Below are 14,679 nucleotides of genomic sequence, written 5' to 3' on the forward strand. Positions count from 1 at the left end.
TGCAAAACAGCTTTATACTATCTTATCCTGAAGTGATTTTGAAAATGTAAGGATACTGGGTGGTAGAACGCACATATCTAGGACAAGTCATGAAAGGAGGGGTCCTGAAATTTGATCGAGTGCAAAGATATAATTTATTTATTTTACTCACAGGGGGTCACCGTGACCCCTCGCGGCTCTTCTAGTGTTAAGCCGTGTTCTTTTTCAGGACGTGACATTCTAACGGACTGTCGAGTGACTCTTTTCTTCACCACCAGACACACAACGCACTGTAGCGCAAAGCTATTAGCTATATTTCTCAATATTTCTCCCTAATTAACGTGGTTGAAAATCCGGTTGAAAAGGTTGTTAAGGAACAAAGTATACCATTTGTGTTACTCTATCTACAGAGTCTGACATTTTGTCTAAATGAACCACTAGGGTCTTGTTGGAAGGTGATGTTGATATGAACCTCTCTTACGTTAGTAATGTACTATATAATGTCGTGAGCTTAGAATTATATGGTTCTATCTCAGAGGGTAGTTCAGAGATATTGAGCGTCAAAGTTTTTACATTCCATTATGTTTTGTGAGATGGAACCTTTGTATTTTATGAATTACTAACTAATAAATGTCAACATTTTAAAAATAACACCACACAGGCATTAATAAACACCTAATGGATCAGATTATGTACAAAAGGAGATAGAACCTTATAATTCTAATGTCACGATGTACTGATATGACTGTACCTGTATTTCGTCTAGGACGGCTGCTTGGGAAGCATTGTGGCGGCAGCATTCCTCTGCCCATGGACACGAGTGACAGCTTTGCTTACGTCAAGTTTGTCAGCGACGGCAGTGTCAGCGCGCGAGGGTTCAGTCTGTCGTACGTGGCCAGTGTGGATGGTAGGTGTCTCTTGATCACACAATGACATGTGACTATTCTTATAATTGCATTACTGTGTGGTACTATTGCATATCATTGGCCTATGTACAAATGTACAGTGAACAACTGTTCAGTGTTTCACTTCCCATAGATAGCAAAATGACAACAAACCATTTCTCATCCACACTCTCCGTTCATCTACCTCGTTCTATCCCTCTCTCTCCTTCCTTCCCCTGTAGGGTGCGGAGGGGAGCTGAACGCGGCCTCTGGGACCATTACATCCCCCAACTACCCCAACCTGTACCCCCATAGCCGCGTGTGTCGCTGGGAGATCACGGTGGCCGTGGGACGCAGGGTGACCCTCACCATCAACGACCTCCGTCTGGAGGGGACCTCCAACACCAACTGCCAGTTCGACTACGTGGATGTGGGTCCCTCTCAACACATCCTTGATAATAATAATAATAATAATAATAATAATAATAGCTTAGATTTATATAGCGACTTTCTCAAACCCAAGGACGCTTAACAGATTTCATAGACAGACAGTCAAACAGACAGAACAGAACAGAAAAAGAAAGCAAAGAAACAAAGACAACAAGAGTGACAAAACTAGACTAGGGGCCAAAGGCGTTGGAGAACAGGTGGGTTTTGAGGGCTGATTTGAAGGTGTCCAGGGTAGGGGGGCATTGCGGATCGCTGTGGGGAGAGAGTTCCAGAGGGTGGGAGCTGCCACACTGAAAGCTCTGCCCCCGAAGGTCCGTAGGTTGGTGCGGGGGGTGGAGAGTAGGGGCCGCAGGTTCCGGGTTGGAGTGTGTTGACAGAGAAGGTCAGTGATGAGGTACTGGGGGGCGCAGGCATGGAGGGATTTGTCGGTGTCCTTCTCTTCTTTTGATTTCACTCTGTTTGTGTGACACAGGACGTTCATCCATTTTGAGTCGTCTAGATCTTTATATCCTTCATTTCGCAGCTCTTCTGTACTCTTGAAATGTGAAAGAGGCTCAGTTCGTGTAGTCTGGGCCATGATGCTTCCCATTTCACCCAGCTCTCATGGTCGTAGCCGTGTTAGCCATGTTAGCCATGTTAGCTATGTTAGCCGTGTTAGCCATGTTAGCCATGTTAGCTATGTTAGCTGTGTTAGCCGTGTTAGCCGTGTTTGCCATGTTAGCCGTGTTAGCCATGTTAGCCGTGTTAGCCATGTTAGCCATGTTAGCCCCCAGCGCGCGCGGTTTCTGACGGTGTGTTTGCGGTCCCTCAGGTGTACAACGGGCTGGCGACCACCGACCCTCGTCTGCAACGCTTCTGTGCCACGGTGCCCTCCGGCACGCAGGTCCAGTCCTCAGGCAACACCATGACTGTGGTGTTCAACACAGACTCCTCCGTGTCCAACGGAGGCTTCTCAGCCGACTACTCCTCCAATGAGGCTGCAGGTCAGAGACAAGAGGACTTTTGGGGGGGGGGGGGGGGGGGGGCTTGAAATCTATTCTGAACTTAACAGGAAGCCAGTGTATAGTTTCTAAAATAGGAGTTATATGAGGTCGTCTGCTTGTTTTGGTTAAAACTCTCGCTGCTGCATTTTGGACTAATTGCAGCTGGCCAATAGCTTTCTTCAGAAGACCAGAAAGGAGACTGTTACAATAGTCCAAACGGATAATAACAAAAGCATGCATTAACACTTCTGCATCAGCTTGCCGGAGAAAATGTCTAACTTTTGCAATATTCCCTAGTGTGTGGTGGGATCCTCAACAACCCTAGCGGAGGGAACCTCACCTCTCCTGGCTACCCCTCCAACTACGAAGACAACCTCAACTGTCAGTGGTTGATCCAGAACCCTCGCCATGTCAACTCCTCCATCGTGGTCTTTATCGAAGACCTGCACCTGGAGCACCACCAGACCTGCGAATATGACTACATAGAGTTCCGCCTGGGTGAGTGAGTGACAACAAACCCTCTCAGGACGGTGAGGTTTGGAAATATGTTTGCCAAATGTGTCGGTCATGGGGAGAATGTGAACGTGATCTTAGAATTCTATCTCCGTTTAGGGTAGTCCAGAGATATTGAGCGTCAACGTTTTTACATTCCATTATGTTTTGTGAGATAGAACCTTTGTATTTTATTAATTTCTAACAAAAAAAATACAACATTTAAAAAAATAACACCACACAGGCATTAATAAACACCTACTGGATTAGATTATGTAAAACAACTACATTTTACCAAAAAGGGAGATAGAACCTTATCATTCTAACGTCACGGTGTGTTTCTACTGGTCTTTCTCTTCCAGGGGACGCTAACGGGGAGCTGTTGGTCCAGTACTGCGGACAGACCACTCCCAGCCTCCCTGTGGTCGTGTACACCCCTGAACTCTGGATCCACTTCCACACCGACCCGTATGTAGAAGACACGGGCTTCAAGGCCACGTACATGTTCTCTGGTGAGTCCTAGGTCTAAATTGTATGTTGCAATACCCTGCAATTTCCCTCCTATGGTCCCTACACCCTACTGCCCCTTTGATCAACAGCAGATTACACCCAACCACCATTAACCTTGTAGCAGACAAGGTAGTGAAGACAAATGATGAGTATGGAGAAATGAATTGTCTTCCAGCACCACTTTATCTAGCATGATTGTTTTCAGGGAATATTTCTATGAGGGAATGTTGCAAAGCAGTCACCCTGTGTCTTTCTGACCTCTGTAGACTGCGGTGGTTTGCAGACTGGTGAGGGAGGAGTGATATCCACCCCTGAGTACCCCAACCAGTACCCCAGCAACACCCGCTGTGCCTGGCTCCTAGAGGCCCCCGAGGGACACACCATCACTGTGAGGATGACATGTCTTCATAATAATAATAATAATAATAATAATAATAATAATAATAATGCATTTTATTTGTATTGCGCTTTTCATTCAAAAGCATCTCAGAGTGCTACAGAGTTCAAAAGAAAACAGCATAAAACATAATAAGTTAAAAACAAAAACAGTCTAAAAACATAATAAGTTAAAATCATAATAAAGAAAACACTAAATAAATCACAAGAATGAACACAGGTTCAACAAAATAAGTTTTTAGATAAATAAAGATTCATTCATTCATTCATTAATTCCTTCATTAACGCCACTCTCTCCGTGACTCCTTCACCTCTCCACAGCTCACCTTCACATATTTCCAAGTGGAGTCGCACTCCACGTGTGGGTTTGACTCTCTCACCATATTCAACGGCGGCTCTCCAGGCGCACCGTTCATTGGCCAGTACTGTGGATCCAACTCTCCTGGAACCGTCCAGTCAGGGTCCAACAAGCTGGCGCTGGTGTTCCTGGCTGATCACATCGTGTCTGCGGGAGGGTTCCTGGCTACCTGGTCAGCTGACTCCTCAGGTATGTTACTGATGCTTCCTGGGTTAACCGGCTGTACAACACCGTACGTACTGTATTGTACTTGATGTCATGACAATGTTCGGGAGCTGTTTACCTGGGTTTTGGGTTCTTTTGAAATACAGGTAGATATTATAACATGACGTTTTATGCATGTGGTATGCAGGCTGTGGTGGCATCATCCATGCAGACGCTGGCACCATCAAGTCGCCCAACTACCCCCAGAACTTCCCTGCCAACATCGAGTGTTCCTGGCAGATCATCGCGCACGAGGGCAACCACCTAGAGATGACCTTCAGCCCTAACTTCCAGATCCCCGACCCCAACGGGGAGTGCCAGAGCAACTACGTCAAGGTGCCCACCTGAACATAATAATAATAATAATAATAATAATTATAATAATTATAATAATTTTAATAATTATAATAATAACATAATACATTAGACTTATATAGCGCTTTTCTAGACATGCTTATTTACAGCACAACACTCCATTTCAACAGGTTCACACACACAGTCTCACACTCAGCAGTACATTCAACATGCGCTACACTTCTATTGGAAGCTTTGGTGGTGGTGCTCTAGTTGATGCGATGTACTGTATGGTCTAAATGAGGTGTGTCCTGTGTGGTTGGTATCAGGTGTGGTCAGGGCCCATAGAGACCAACGAGGCCCTCCTGTCTACAAACTGCGGCACCAACACCCCGGCCCCGGTCATCGCCCCCTACAACACCATCAGTACCAGGTTCCAGTCCACCCACACCCCTGGCATAGGCTTCTCTGCCTCCTTCATAACACGTCAGTACCACTGTTGCCTGATTGGTTGATTGACTGACTGACTGACTGACTGATTGACTGACTGACTGACTGACTGGCTGACTGACTGATTGACTGACTGACTGATTGACTGACTAACTGATTGACTGACTGACTGACTGACTGACTGACTGATTGACTGACTGACTGACTGACTGATTGACTGATTGACTGACTGACTGACTGACTGACTGACTGATTGACTGACTGACTGACTGATTGACTGACTGACTGACTGACTGGTTGACTGACTGACAGACTGACTGGTTGACTGACTGACTGACTGACTGACTGACTGATTGACTGACTGACTGACTGACTGACTGACTGACTGATTGACTGACTGACTGACTGATTGATTGATATATAAGTAAGTCAAGTTTATTTCTATAGCACCTATCCCAGACCAGGGGTCACAAAGTGCTTTACATATGTGACTGCTCCTGGTGTTTCTGGACACCTCTCGGAAATGAGAAAGACGTCAAATTCGTCTTTAAAGTTTTTTTTTTTTTTTTTCAGATTTTCGTTTTTTTAGCTAACATTCAACTCGAAGATGTGAAGTACCCACTCGTTATTTTTCCGAACAGTTTTACGTTCATTAAATAAGTGTAATCTATAACACAATGACTTCGTTTCTTGTTGTTTGATGGGGATTCATTATCTTTGATGGGGATTTTCTGTGCTTAGTGATTTCCGGTGTAGCAACTTTCAAATACTCATGTCGTCTTCAATTTGTTTCCGATTTCAATGTATGATGCATCATTTGAAAGCTTACAATCTGTAGTTTAAGCACATGTAAAAAACAGAAAAATGATTTCGCCTACAGGTAGCCCTTTTCATTGGGCTGTGTCACATATGTGTGGTGGCCTGGGAAAACCCTTCACATGGTGGCATTTTGACATTTTCATTTTTTAATATTTCCATAAATTAGAAGTTCTCAGCTATTCATAACTGGTTGAATGACTGAGATAGCCCTTTATTTTAAAAAGTTATGAGCATTTTAATGTAGCATGTCAAAAAAAGGGAAAGGGGAGAAATCCACCCTTTCTCCTCCAGGTCGGGGGAGGAGCCTATGCAGATCGGCCGGTCTCGTTTGTCTGCTTGTGATGCGGTGGTAGTCTGCTCGCCTCGTCGGTATGCGAGGGACAGATCCATTTGTGTGTCTTCTAGTTAAGATTTTATTACTTTATGCTTATTGTGAGCATCAGTAAACTGGCAATAACACAGGTGGAAGTATCGTCTCTCCTTTCGCTCATGTGTGCGTGCGTTGCTTAACTGAGAATGAGACACGTTCAACGTGATGTTGTTTCGCTAGCAAACTACCCGCCACAAAAACATCAAAATAAGTACTTTCTCTTTTGTTTTCTTAAAATGTTTATTCACCATAATGTAGTATGGAGTTCAAAGTACTAGAATACCACATAATATCAAAATCGCCAAAATCGCGATTTCCATCTATATTTGCTCTTTGCCACGAACGAACGCCAGCGACATCCGACGGGTTTTCCCAGGCCACCACACATATATAAAAAGATAATAAAAGAGCAAACGTTATAGCAGGTTAAAAGAAATAGAAGTCTCGATTTTGGCCCGATTTTCGGATGTCTGAAAACGACAGAAAACGACAGAAAACGCCCGATTATCAGATGGATCTTAACATTTTCCTATAACAAAATCCTGTGGTGTGAGGTGTGTTAAGAGTCAATCAATTGTCAATTGTCAATTGACTCTCCCGACAACCTGCTCGGAAAATGGGCTTGGGGAACGACAGATTCCGGACTCTCTAGAGTCTCGTTCCCCAAGCCAGAAATCTCGCGTGAACCCATCCTTTTAATATTGCCTTTAAATTACAAAATAATTAAATTAAGATTATGTAATGATTAAAGCACTTTGAGCCGTAACGTTTGCAGGAAAAGCGCTATACAAATAAAGTTATTATTATTATTATTATTATCTAACGTAGTACCCTGACTGACCTGTACGAGACAACCATGTGCGACAGGGCAAATAAAGTGCCGAATAACGAAAAGAAGCTTGATTGGCTACGTTATAGTTGGACTCGCGAGCAGGGTTGCCAGATGGAAATGACATTTTCCACCCTAACCACAGTCTAAAACCGCTAATTCCACCAAACAATCTGGCAACCCTATGATTTCTGGTCGTAATTATTGAACACATTTCACATTTACGATTGCCGGCCACGCCCATTTTCCGAGCAGGTTGTCGGGAGAGACAATTGACAATTGATTGACTCTTAACACACCTCACACCCCAGGATTCTGTTATAGGAAAATGTTAAGAGCCATCTGATAACCGGGCGTTTTCTGTTGTTTTCAGCCATCCGAAAATCGCTGAAATCGCAGAAAATCCTTATGTGTGTACCCCGCTTAAGTCAATCAATCAATCAATCAGTCAGTCAGTCAGTCAGTCAGTCAATATATACAGGACAGTCTTCAGCTGTTTTTTCAAAGCTTCAACTGAGACCGCTAGGACATATAAAGTTAACAACATTTGAGTTGCGCGAAGATTACAAATCACTGAGATTAGTTTACCCAACACAGGAATCCAAAACTATCCAAATGCATAGGGACATAGATGAATGCACAGTTCAACTGGAAATCGGCAATAAGATTCAAGTCAGTTATCAGATTGCGTATGTCAGATGTTCTTGAAAGTTGAATGAATTCCAGTGTGGATGTTACATTTCCCTAATCTCAATGGACCTATCGCTAAGCCACGCCCCCATTTAAAACCTCGGACAAACAAACAACGCTTCACTGACAGTGACTGACTGACCGACCGTGACTGAATGACATTCAATGACTTACAACGGCGGGAGTTGGCAGATTTCTGATTTCTGATTTACCACAGAAAGTAACAGACATTTTTTTTAAAGATGACAAGAATATTTCGTCTAGAAGCTTTTCACCATCAGATATTAGCGAGTTGTTTGTCCGAGTTTTCTGCCTGTCGTGACTTTTGCTGTGATATGATTGGACAATTTCTATTTTGGGGGCGTGGCTTAGCGATAGCTCCATTGATTGTTCTACCTCTAATTCCATGTCTCAGGGTGTGGAGCCAACTTCACCGGCTCCAGTGGTCGTGTGGTGTCCCCCAATTACCCCGCCGACTACCCCGACTACTCCGACTGCAACTACCTGATAGACGCAGGAAGCCAGACGGTGATCGTCCTCACCTTCAAGACCTTCCAAGTAGAATGTAGGAGGAGGAGCCTAACAAACTACTACCCATGATAACAAGCCATGGAAATCACAGCTAGGACACTATTTCCCCATTTATGAGAAGAATATGCAGTCTCGTGACGTTAGAATGATCAGGTTCTATCTCCATTTTTGGTCAAAATTTAGTTTTTTACATAATCTGATCCATTAGGTGTTTATTAATGCCTGTGTGGTGTTATTTTAAAAATGTTGACATTTTTTGAGTTAGTAATTAATCAAATACAAAGGTTCCATCTCACAAAACATAATGGAATGTGAAAACTTTGACGCTCTAATATCTCTGAACTACCCTAAACGGAGATAGAACCTTATCATTCTAAGCTCACGATTTATGAGAAGAATATGCAGTCTGCCAATCTACCATGCATGTCCTAACCTCTGTCTGTAACTTGTCTGTGCCCAGCTCACTCCACCTGCGGCTATGACGGGGTGAAGGTGTACCGTGGCTCCTCAGCCGAGGGCACTCCCCTGGCCACGCTGTGTGGCAGCACCATCCCCGGGCCCCAGTCCTCCTTCGGCCCCATGCTGGTCAACTTCTACTCTGACCACCTCATCGTGGACAAGGGCTTCTTGGCTGAGTACAGTGCTATCCGTAAGTGTGCTCGTGCCAACAAGCTGCTATCAGTCTGTGTCTGGTCTGTTTGATACTGTGTCATCGCTCTCCACCAGAGACACACAGTATCACCAGACCCCATGTGGCAGAGCGGTGGCCCAGACCCAGGGCTGGGTATGGGGGTGTGGATGGGAGGGTGTCGGGGTGGGGTCTGTTTACCACCAGCGGGAGAATGCGCTAGCCGCTAGCCTTCCATCCAGACCACATTCCGTGTGTGGAATGAGGAGACGCAGCGCTTTCTAACAATCAGAGGGGATTTGAGATAGAGAGATAGAGAGGGCCCTGGGCCCTGGGCACTAGGGATATGCAGATGTGAAGAAGAGTGCACCCCCCCCCCCCCCCCCCCCCCCACACACACACACACACACACACACACTGACAGACACACACACACACTGACAGACACACACACACACACACACACACACTGACACACACACACACACACACACACACCGAGAGACACACACACACACACACACACACACACACCGAGAGACACACACACACACTCACACACACCGAGAGACACACACACACACACACTGAGACACACACACACACACACACACAGTACTCATACATCAGTTTAATTTGGAGTCATAACATTCTGTCCCCTCAAACAGTCAGACTAGAGACGTGGGACAATAAACCAGTCAGTCATAGACACACACCCTCTACTGCAGTAACACAACCAGACACACACCCTCTACTGCAGTAACACAACCAGACACACACCCTCTACTGCAGTAACACAACCAGACACACACCCTCTACTGCAGTAACACAACCAGACACACACCCTCTACTGCAGTAACACAACCAGACACACACCCTCTACTGCAGTAACACAACCAGACACCCTCTACTGCAGTAACACAACCAGACACACACCCTCTACTGCAGTAACACAACCAGACACACACCCTCTACTGCAGTAACACAACCAGACACACACCCTCTACTGCAGTAACACAACCAGACACACACCCTCTACTGCAGTAACACAACCAGACACACACCCTCTACTGCAGTAACACAACCAGACACACACCCTCTACTGCAGTAACACAACCAGACACACACCCTCTACTGCAGTAATACAACCAGACACACACCCTCTACTGCAGTAACACAACCAGACACACCCCCTCTACTGCAGTAACACAACCAGACACACAGCCTCTACTGCAGTAACACAACCAGACACACAGCCTCTACTGCAGTAACACAACCAGACACACAGCCTCTACTGCAGTAACACAACCAGACACACACCCTCTACTGCAGTAACACAACCAGACACACACCCTCTACTGCAGTAACACAACCAGACACACACCCTCTACTGCAGTAACACAACCAGACACACACCCTCTACTGCAGTAACACAACCACACACACACCCCCTCTACTGCAGTAACACAACCAGACACACAGCCTCTACTGCAGTAACACAACCAGACAGCCATTATAGCCCCTTATCATTGGGGAAATCTGACAAAGGCTTTTAGATGACACACCACTGCAGGTCCACAGTCAGATGCTAATATAAACATGGCTTATTTCTGTTGGTGTCTAAAAATGTATATACTGTAGAATACGATGATTCATGAAGCAAAATATGATTCATAAAACATACTAACATACTACTATAAGTATCTGATAAAGACAAGAATGATGATCATAGAGGGGGGTTGTTTGTCTATTATGCCATATTACATTTCCATTTTTGGCATTTAGCAGACGAGCAAGTGAATCGTCAATCCACCAGTCGTAGCAGGAAGAGTAATCTAGCTCAGGCCCGGGGCCATTGGCAGTCTCAGTGATAGAAGGAAAAAAACAACAACTAAAAAGACAAAATACCGATTTTGTTGTTGTTGTATAGACACTGGAGAAACAGAGAAACAGTACAGGGGGGGCAGTAGAAGTATTGGGGGACACAGTAAAGAGGAAAAGCGGGTGTCTCAGGAGACGCAGTGCTGGGGGGTAGTAGATGTCTCAGGGGGAGCAGTTAAAGTGTAACCTGAAGAGATGGAGGTCTTCAGTCTCTGAGAGAAGATAGGGAGTGACTCTGCAGTTCTGACAGCCGTGGGGAGCTCATTCCACCAGCGCTGGAGTTATGTTTGTGGGTTGATGAAGTGTTCCCCTGTTTGTTTGTGTTTCTCTAGCGTGTGGCGGGCTATTCACCAGCGACTATGGTACTGTCAGTAGTCCTGGCGTGTCCATCATAGACTACCACCATTCCATCAACTGTTCCTACCACATCACCGTCGGCAACAACAAGATTGTCGGCCTCAAGTGAGTCTAAGCAATGTCCTCATGAACACGCCTGCATCACCACGTGTGTTCTCGTGATGTTTCGAGAAATGACATCAAGCATCGTCAATGGCAACGGTCAATGACAACGCCAACTCTCTGCTTCCTTTCTTTGAGTCTTTTTTTAAATTCTGGGCCAGAATGATACTTTTTTGGTCTACTTAAGTTTAAACCTACTTAAATATAAAAGATATTAAACTGACCCAGCTTAAATTGTATTCGAGATATATTTAATATACTCAAGTTGCAAATTAGGTAAGTAGGGATATTAAATATACAAAATGACCCCCTCTTAATTCATCGTACTTAGAATAGATTATCTGAGATGTACTAAGCACACGTACTGGAGAATATAATCTTAATAATATTCAAAGCTACTCTCAAATAGTACGACACTATGAATGGCATACCATATATTGGTCTGAATTATTTTTACGAATTTTACAAACAAAGAAGTTCCTATCGTCTCTCAAGTCTTGTGTCTGCAAATGTCCCACCATGCATCTCTCCTTCCATCCTGCAGGTTCAACCTGTTCGACATGGAGGCCTCGTCGGGCTGTATATATGACTATGTGGCAGTGTACGACGGACCGGACACCCTGGCCCCTCTACTGGGGAAGTTCTGTGGTACTGCGGTCCCGCCCGACATCAGGACTACCACCAATCAGATGTACATCATCTTCCGCACTGACAACTCAGTGGCAGGTACTGGCTGGAGGGCCACTTACACTGAGACACTGGGTAAGTCAAATCTTTAGGCATTTTAATAACCAGGAAATAATCTTAATAAGTCTCCAGTCATCTTCCATTTGTTGTTTTGCATGCCTACTGTGAATCAATCCACTGTATTGAGATCAACGATGTCCTTTAGCGTAGCATATTGATTCAGTTTATGAACTACACAATGTGTTATTCTCTCCCATATCACTCCGGTACATTTCATGTATGTCAGTCAGAGGGAACATTGTTCTACTCTCTCTAATCCAACGTTTTTTCTCTCCATCTTAAATCAGTGTATCCACTAATCGCACCCGGCGATATAATTTCCCCATGAGGGCATATTTGATGAGTGAGTCACATAATCACCCATAACCACCGAGGTGGTGGTGGTGGTGGGGGGGGGGGGGGGGTACATTCCCAATGAGTGCCTCTGCACAGAAACAGCTTTTGTCCACCAAATGGGCACTGGGCCAGCCATATTAGTGTACTCAGGCTCAGACAAAAGAGAGAGAGAGAGAGGGGGGGGGGGAGAGAGGGGGAGAGAGAGAGAGAGAGAGAGAGAGAGAGGGGGGGGGGAGAGGGAGAGCGAGAGAGAGAGAGAGAGAGGGAGGGAGAGAGAGAGAGAGAGAGAGAGAGAGAGAGAGAGAGAGAGAGAGAGAGAGAGAGAGAGAGAGAGAGAGAGAGACAGACAGACAGACAGACAGACAGACAGACAGACAGACAGACAGACAGACAGACAGACAGACAGACAGACAGACAGACAGACAGACAGACAGACAGACAGACAGACAGACAGACAGACAGACAGACAGACAGACAGACAGACAGACAGACAGACAGACAGACAGACAGACAGACAGACAGACAGACAGACAGACAGACAGACAGACAGACAGACAGACAGACAGACAGACAGACAGACAGACAGACAGACAGACAGACAGACAGACAGACAGACAGACAGACAGACAGACAGACAGACAGACAGACAGACAGACAGACAGACAGACAGACAGACAGACAGACAGACAGACAGACAGACAGACAGACAGACAGACAGACAGACAGACAGACAGACAGACAGACAGACAGACAGACAGACAGACAGACAGACAGACAGACAGACAGACAGACAGACAGACAGACAGACAGAGACACGCACGCACGCACCAAGCTAGTTAAACTCTACAGTGTCATGATGCTTATTTGCTTTAAGATATCTGTGCTATGTTCTATCTGTTTCACATTCTTGAATATATCTGTTTGGAGACTCTCCTATCCCAAACCCATCTGGAAAAACCAGAAGAGATGTACAATGTAGTGTAGAAAGAAAAGAGAGAGGGGTGACAAAAGATTCTATCACCGTCTCTCACAAGGGTGCCTCCCACTCTTTATGTGTCGATCTTAAATCACTTCCCCAGCTGTGAAACCCTCCTATTTCCCATGGACCAGCAGACACACTCCTCTGGGAGCTGACGTGAGCAGCTGAGCAATGAGAGGGGGAAAGGTTTACAGTTGCACAGACATCGACTTTCTCTGTGTGAGAGTGTCGGTTCTTCTATAGTTGCATGTCTGTCACTGTCAATGTGGGCGGCTGTGTCTCAGGAGGTACAGTCGCCGTCTAATGATCACAAGGTTGGCAGATCGGCGGTTTGAGCCCCGGCTGGCCACATGTCGAAGTGTCCTTGGGCAAGACACTGAACCCCAAATTGCTCCCAGTGAGCGGGCCAGCGCCTTGCATGGCAGCTTGCCACCATTGGTGTGTGTGTGAATGGGTGAATGAGAGGCCGTTGTAAAGCGCTTTGGAGCAGCTTTGGAGCAGCAAAAAAGGCACTATATAAGTGCAGCCCATTTACCCTTTACTGTTTATGCACTGTACTTCACGTCTCCATTTCCTGAGTTAGTTCAACAGCTGAGTCTATATCATGATATTATGATAGTGTAGTTTGTAGGTTAGTGAACATCCTAGACTGGTAAACACCCATTGTGAGTTTCTGTTGGACACTAGAAATTGAGTTCTAGTCATATTTCAACACCCTTGAACGATTTGCATGTCCACTTTCCTGAGTCCTCTCCTTAATCCAGACATTCTGTGTCTGTCCCTCCCCACCAGGTCCCGAGCATGGTTGTGGAGGGTACTTGTCTTCCACCACGGGAATGTTCGGATCTCCCGACACCAACTGGGACGGGAAGTACGAGCAACACCTGGACTGTTTGTGGACCATCGCCATGCCGATCAACAAAGCGATCACCCTCACCTTCAGCTCCTTCGAGGTGGAGTCAGGAGGCACGAACTGCGTATACGACTCAGTCACGGTAAAGGCACACTTTTACCCATCCATTCATCCATCTATCCCTCCATCCATTCATCCATCCATCCATCCATCTGTTTTAGTAATCATGTAGACAGGCGCAGTCTACAGCGACAAAAAGTGTAGATGTGATTGCGAAATCATGTAGGTTCTCACCATTGTCAGGTTAGATGACCTGTCTTCCTTTTCTACCTCCATCTCTCCATTTCTCTCTGGGCTCTCTATCTCTCCGCTCTTCCCTATCAGATATACGACGGCGACAACGTCAACTCCCCCTTGGTGGGCAAGTACTGTGGCAACGACCTCCCGGCCGCGTATCTATCTACCGGTAACTTCCTGACAGTGCGCTTCATCTCGGACTACATGATCGAGTACCGAGGTTTCAACGCCACCTACAGCGCAGTGGACCGTAAGGCACC

General features: G+C 45.6%; 1 protein-coding gene across 1 annotated transcript in view; it reads left to right on the top strand.

Moving 5' to 3' along the window:
* The window catches only part of cubn (cubilin (intrinsic factor-cobalamin receptor)), a gene marked incomplete at both ends in the record, with an annotated part of 54,043 nt that overhangs the window by 34,912 nt on the left and 4,452 nt on the right, over positions 1-14,679 (top strand). The window contains 15 exons of the mRNA XM_080543830.1: positions 746-886; positions 1,106-1,293; positions 2,125-2,296; positions 2,594-2,794; positions 3,151-3,300; positions 3,565-3,686; positions 4,016-4,241; positions 4,405-4,592; positions 4,880-5,036; positions 8,124-8,273; positions 8,700-8,888; positions 11,081-11,210; positions 11,752-11,969; positions 14,062-14,264; positions 14,507-14,669. Of these exons, the coding sequence (XP_080399956.1) occupies positions 746-886; positions 1,106-1,293; positions 2,125-2,296; positions 2,594-2,794; positions 3,151-3,300; positions 3,565-3,686; positions 4,016-4,241; positions 4,405-4,592; positions 4,880-5,036; positions 8,124-8,273; positions 8,700-8,888; positions 11,081-11,210; positions 11,752-11,969; positions 14,062-14,264; positions 14,507-14,669 (2,598 nt within the window). The remainder of the gene's footprint in view (positions 1-745; positions 887-1,105; positions 1,294-2,124; positions 2,297-2,593; positions 2,795-3,150; positions 3,301-3,564; positions 3,687-4,015; positions 4,242-4,404; positions 4,593-4,879; positions 5,037-8,123; positions 8,274-8,699; positions 8,889-11,080; positions 11,211-11,751; positions 11,970-14,061; positions 14,265-14,506; positions 14,670-14,679) is intronic.

This window comes from Nansenia antarctica (genome assembly GCF_963989245.1).
Source record: "Nansenia antarctica genome assembly, chromosome: 13".
NCBI lineage: Eukaryota > Metazoa > Chordata > Actinopteri > Argentiniformes > Microstomatidae > Nansenia > Nansenia antarctica.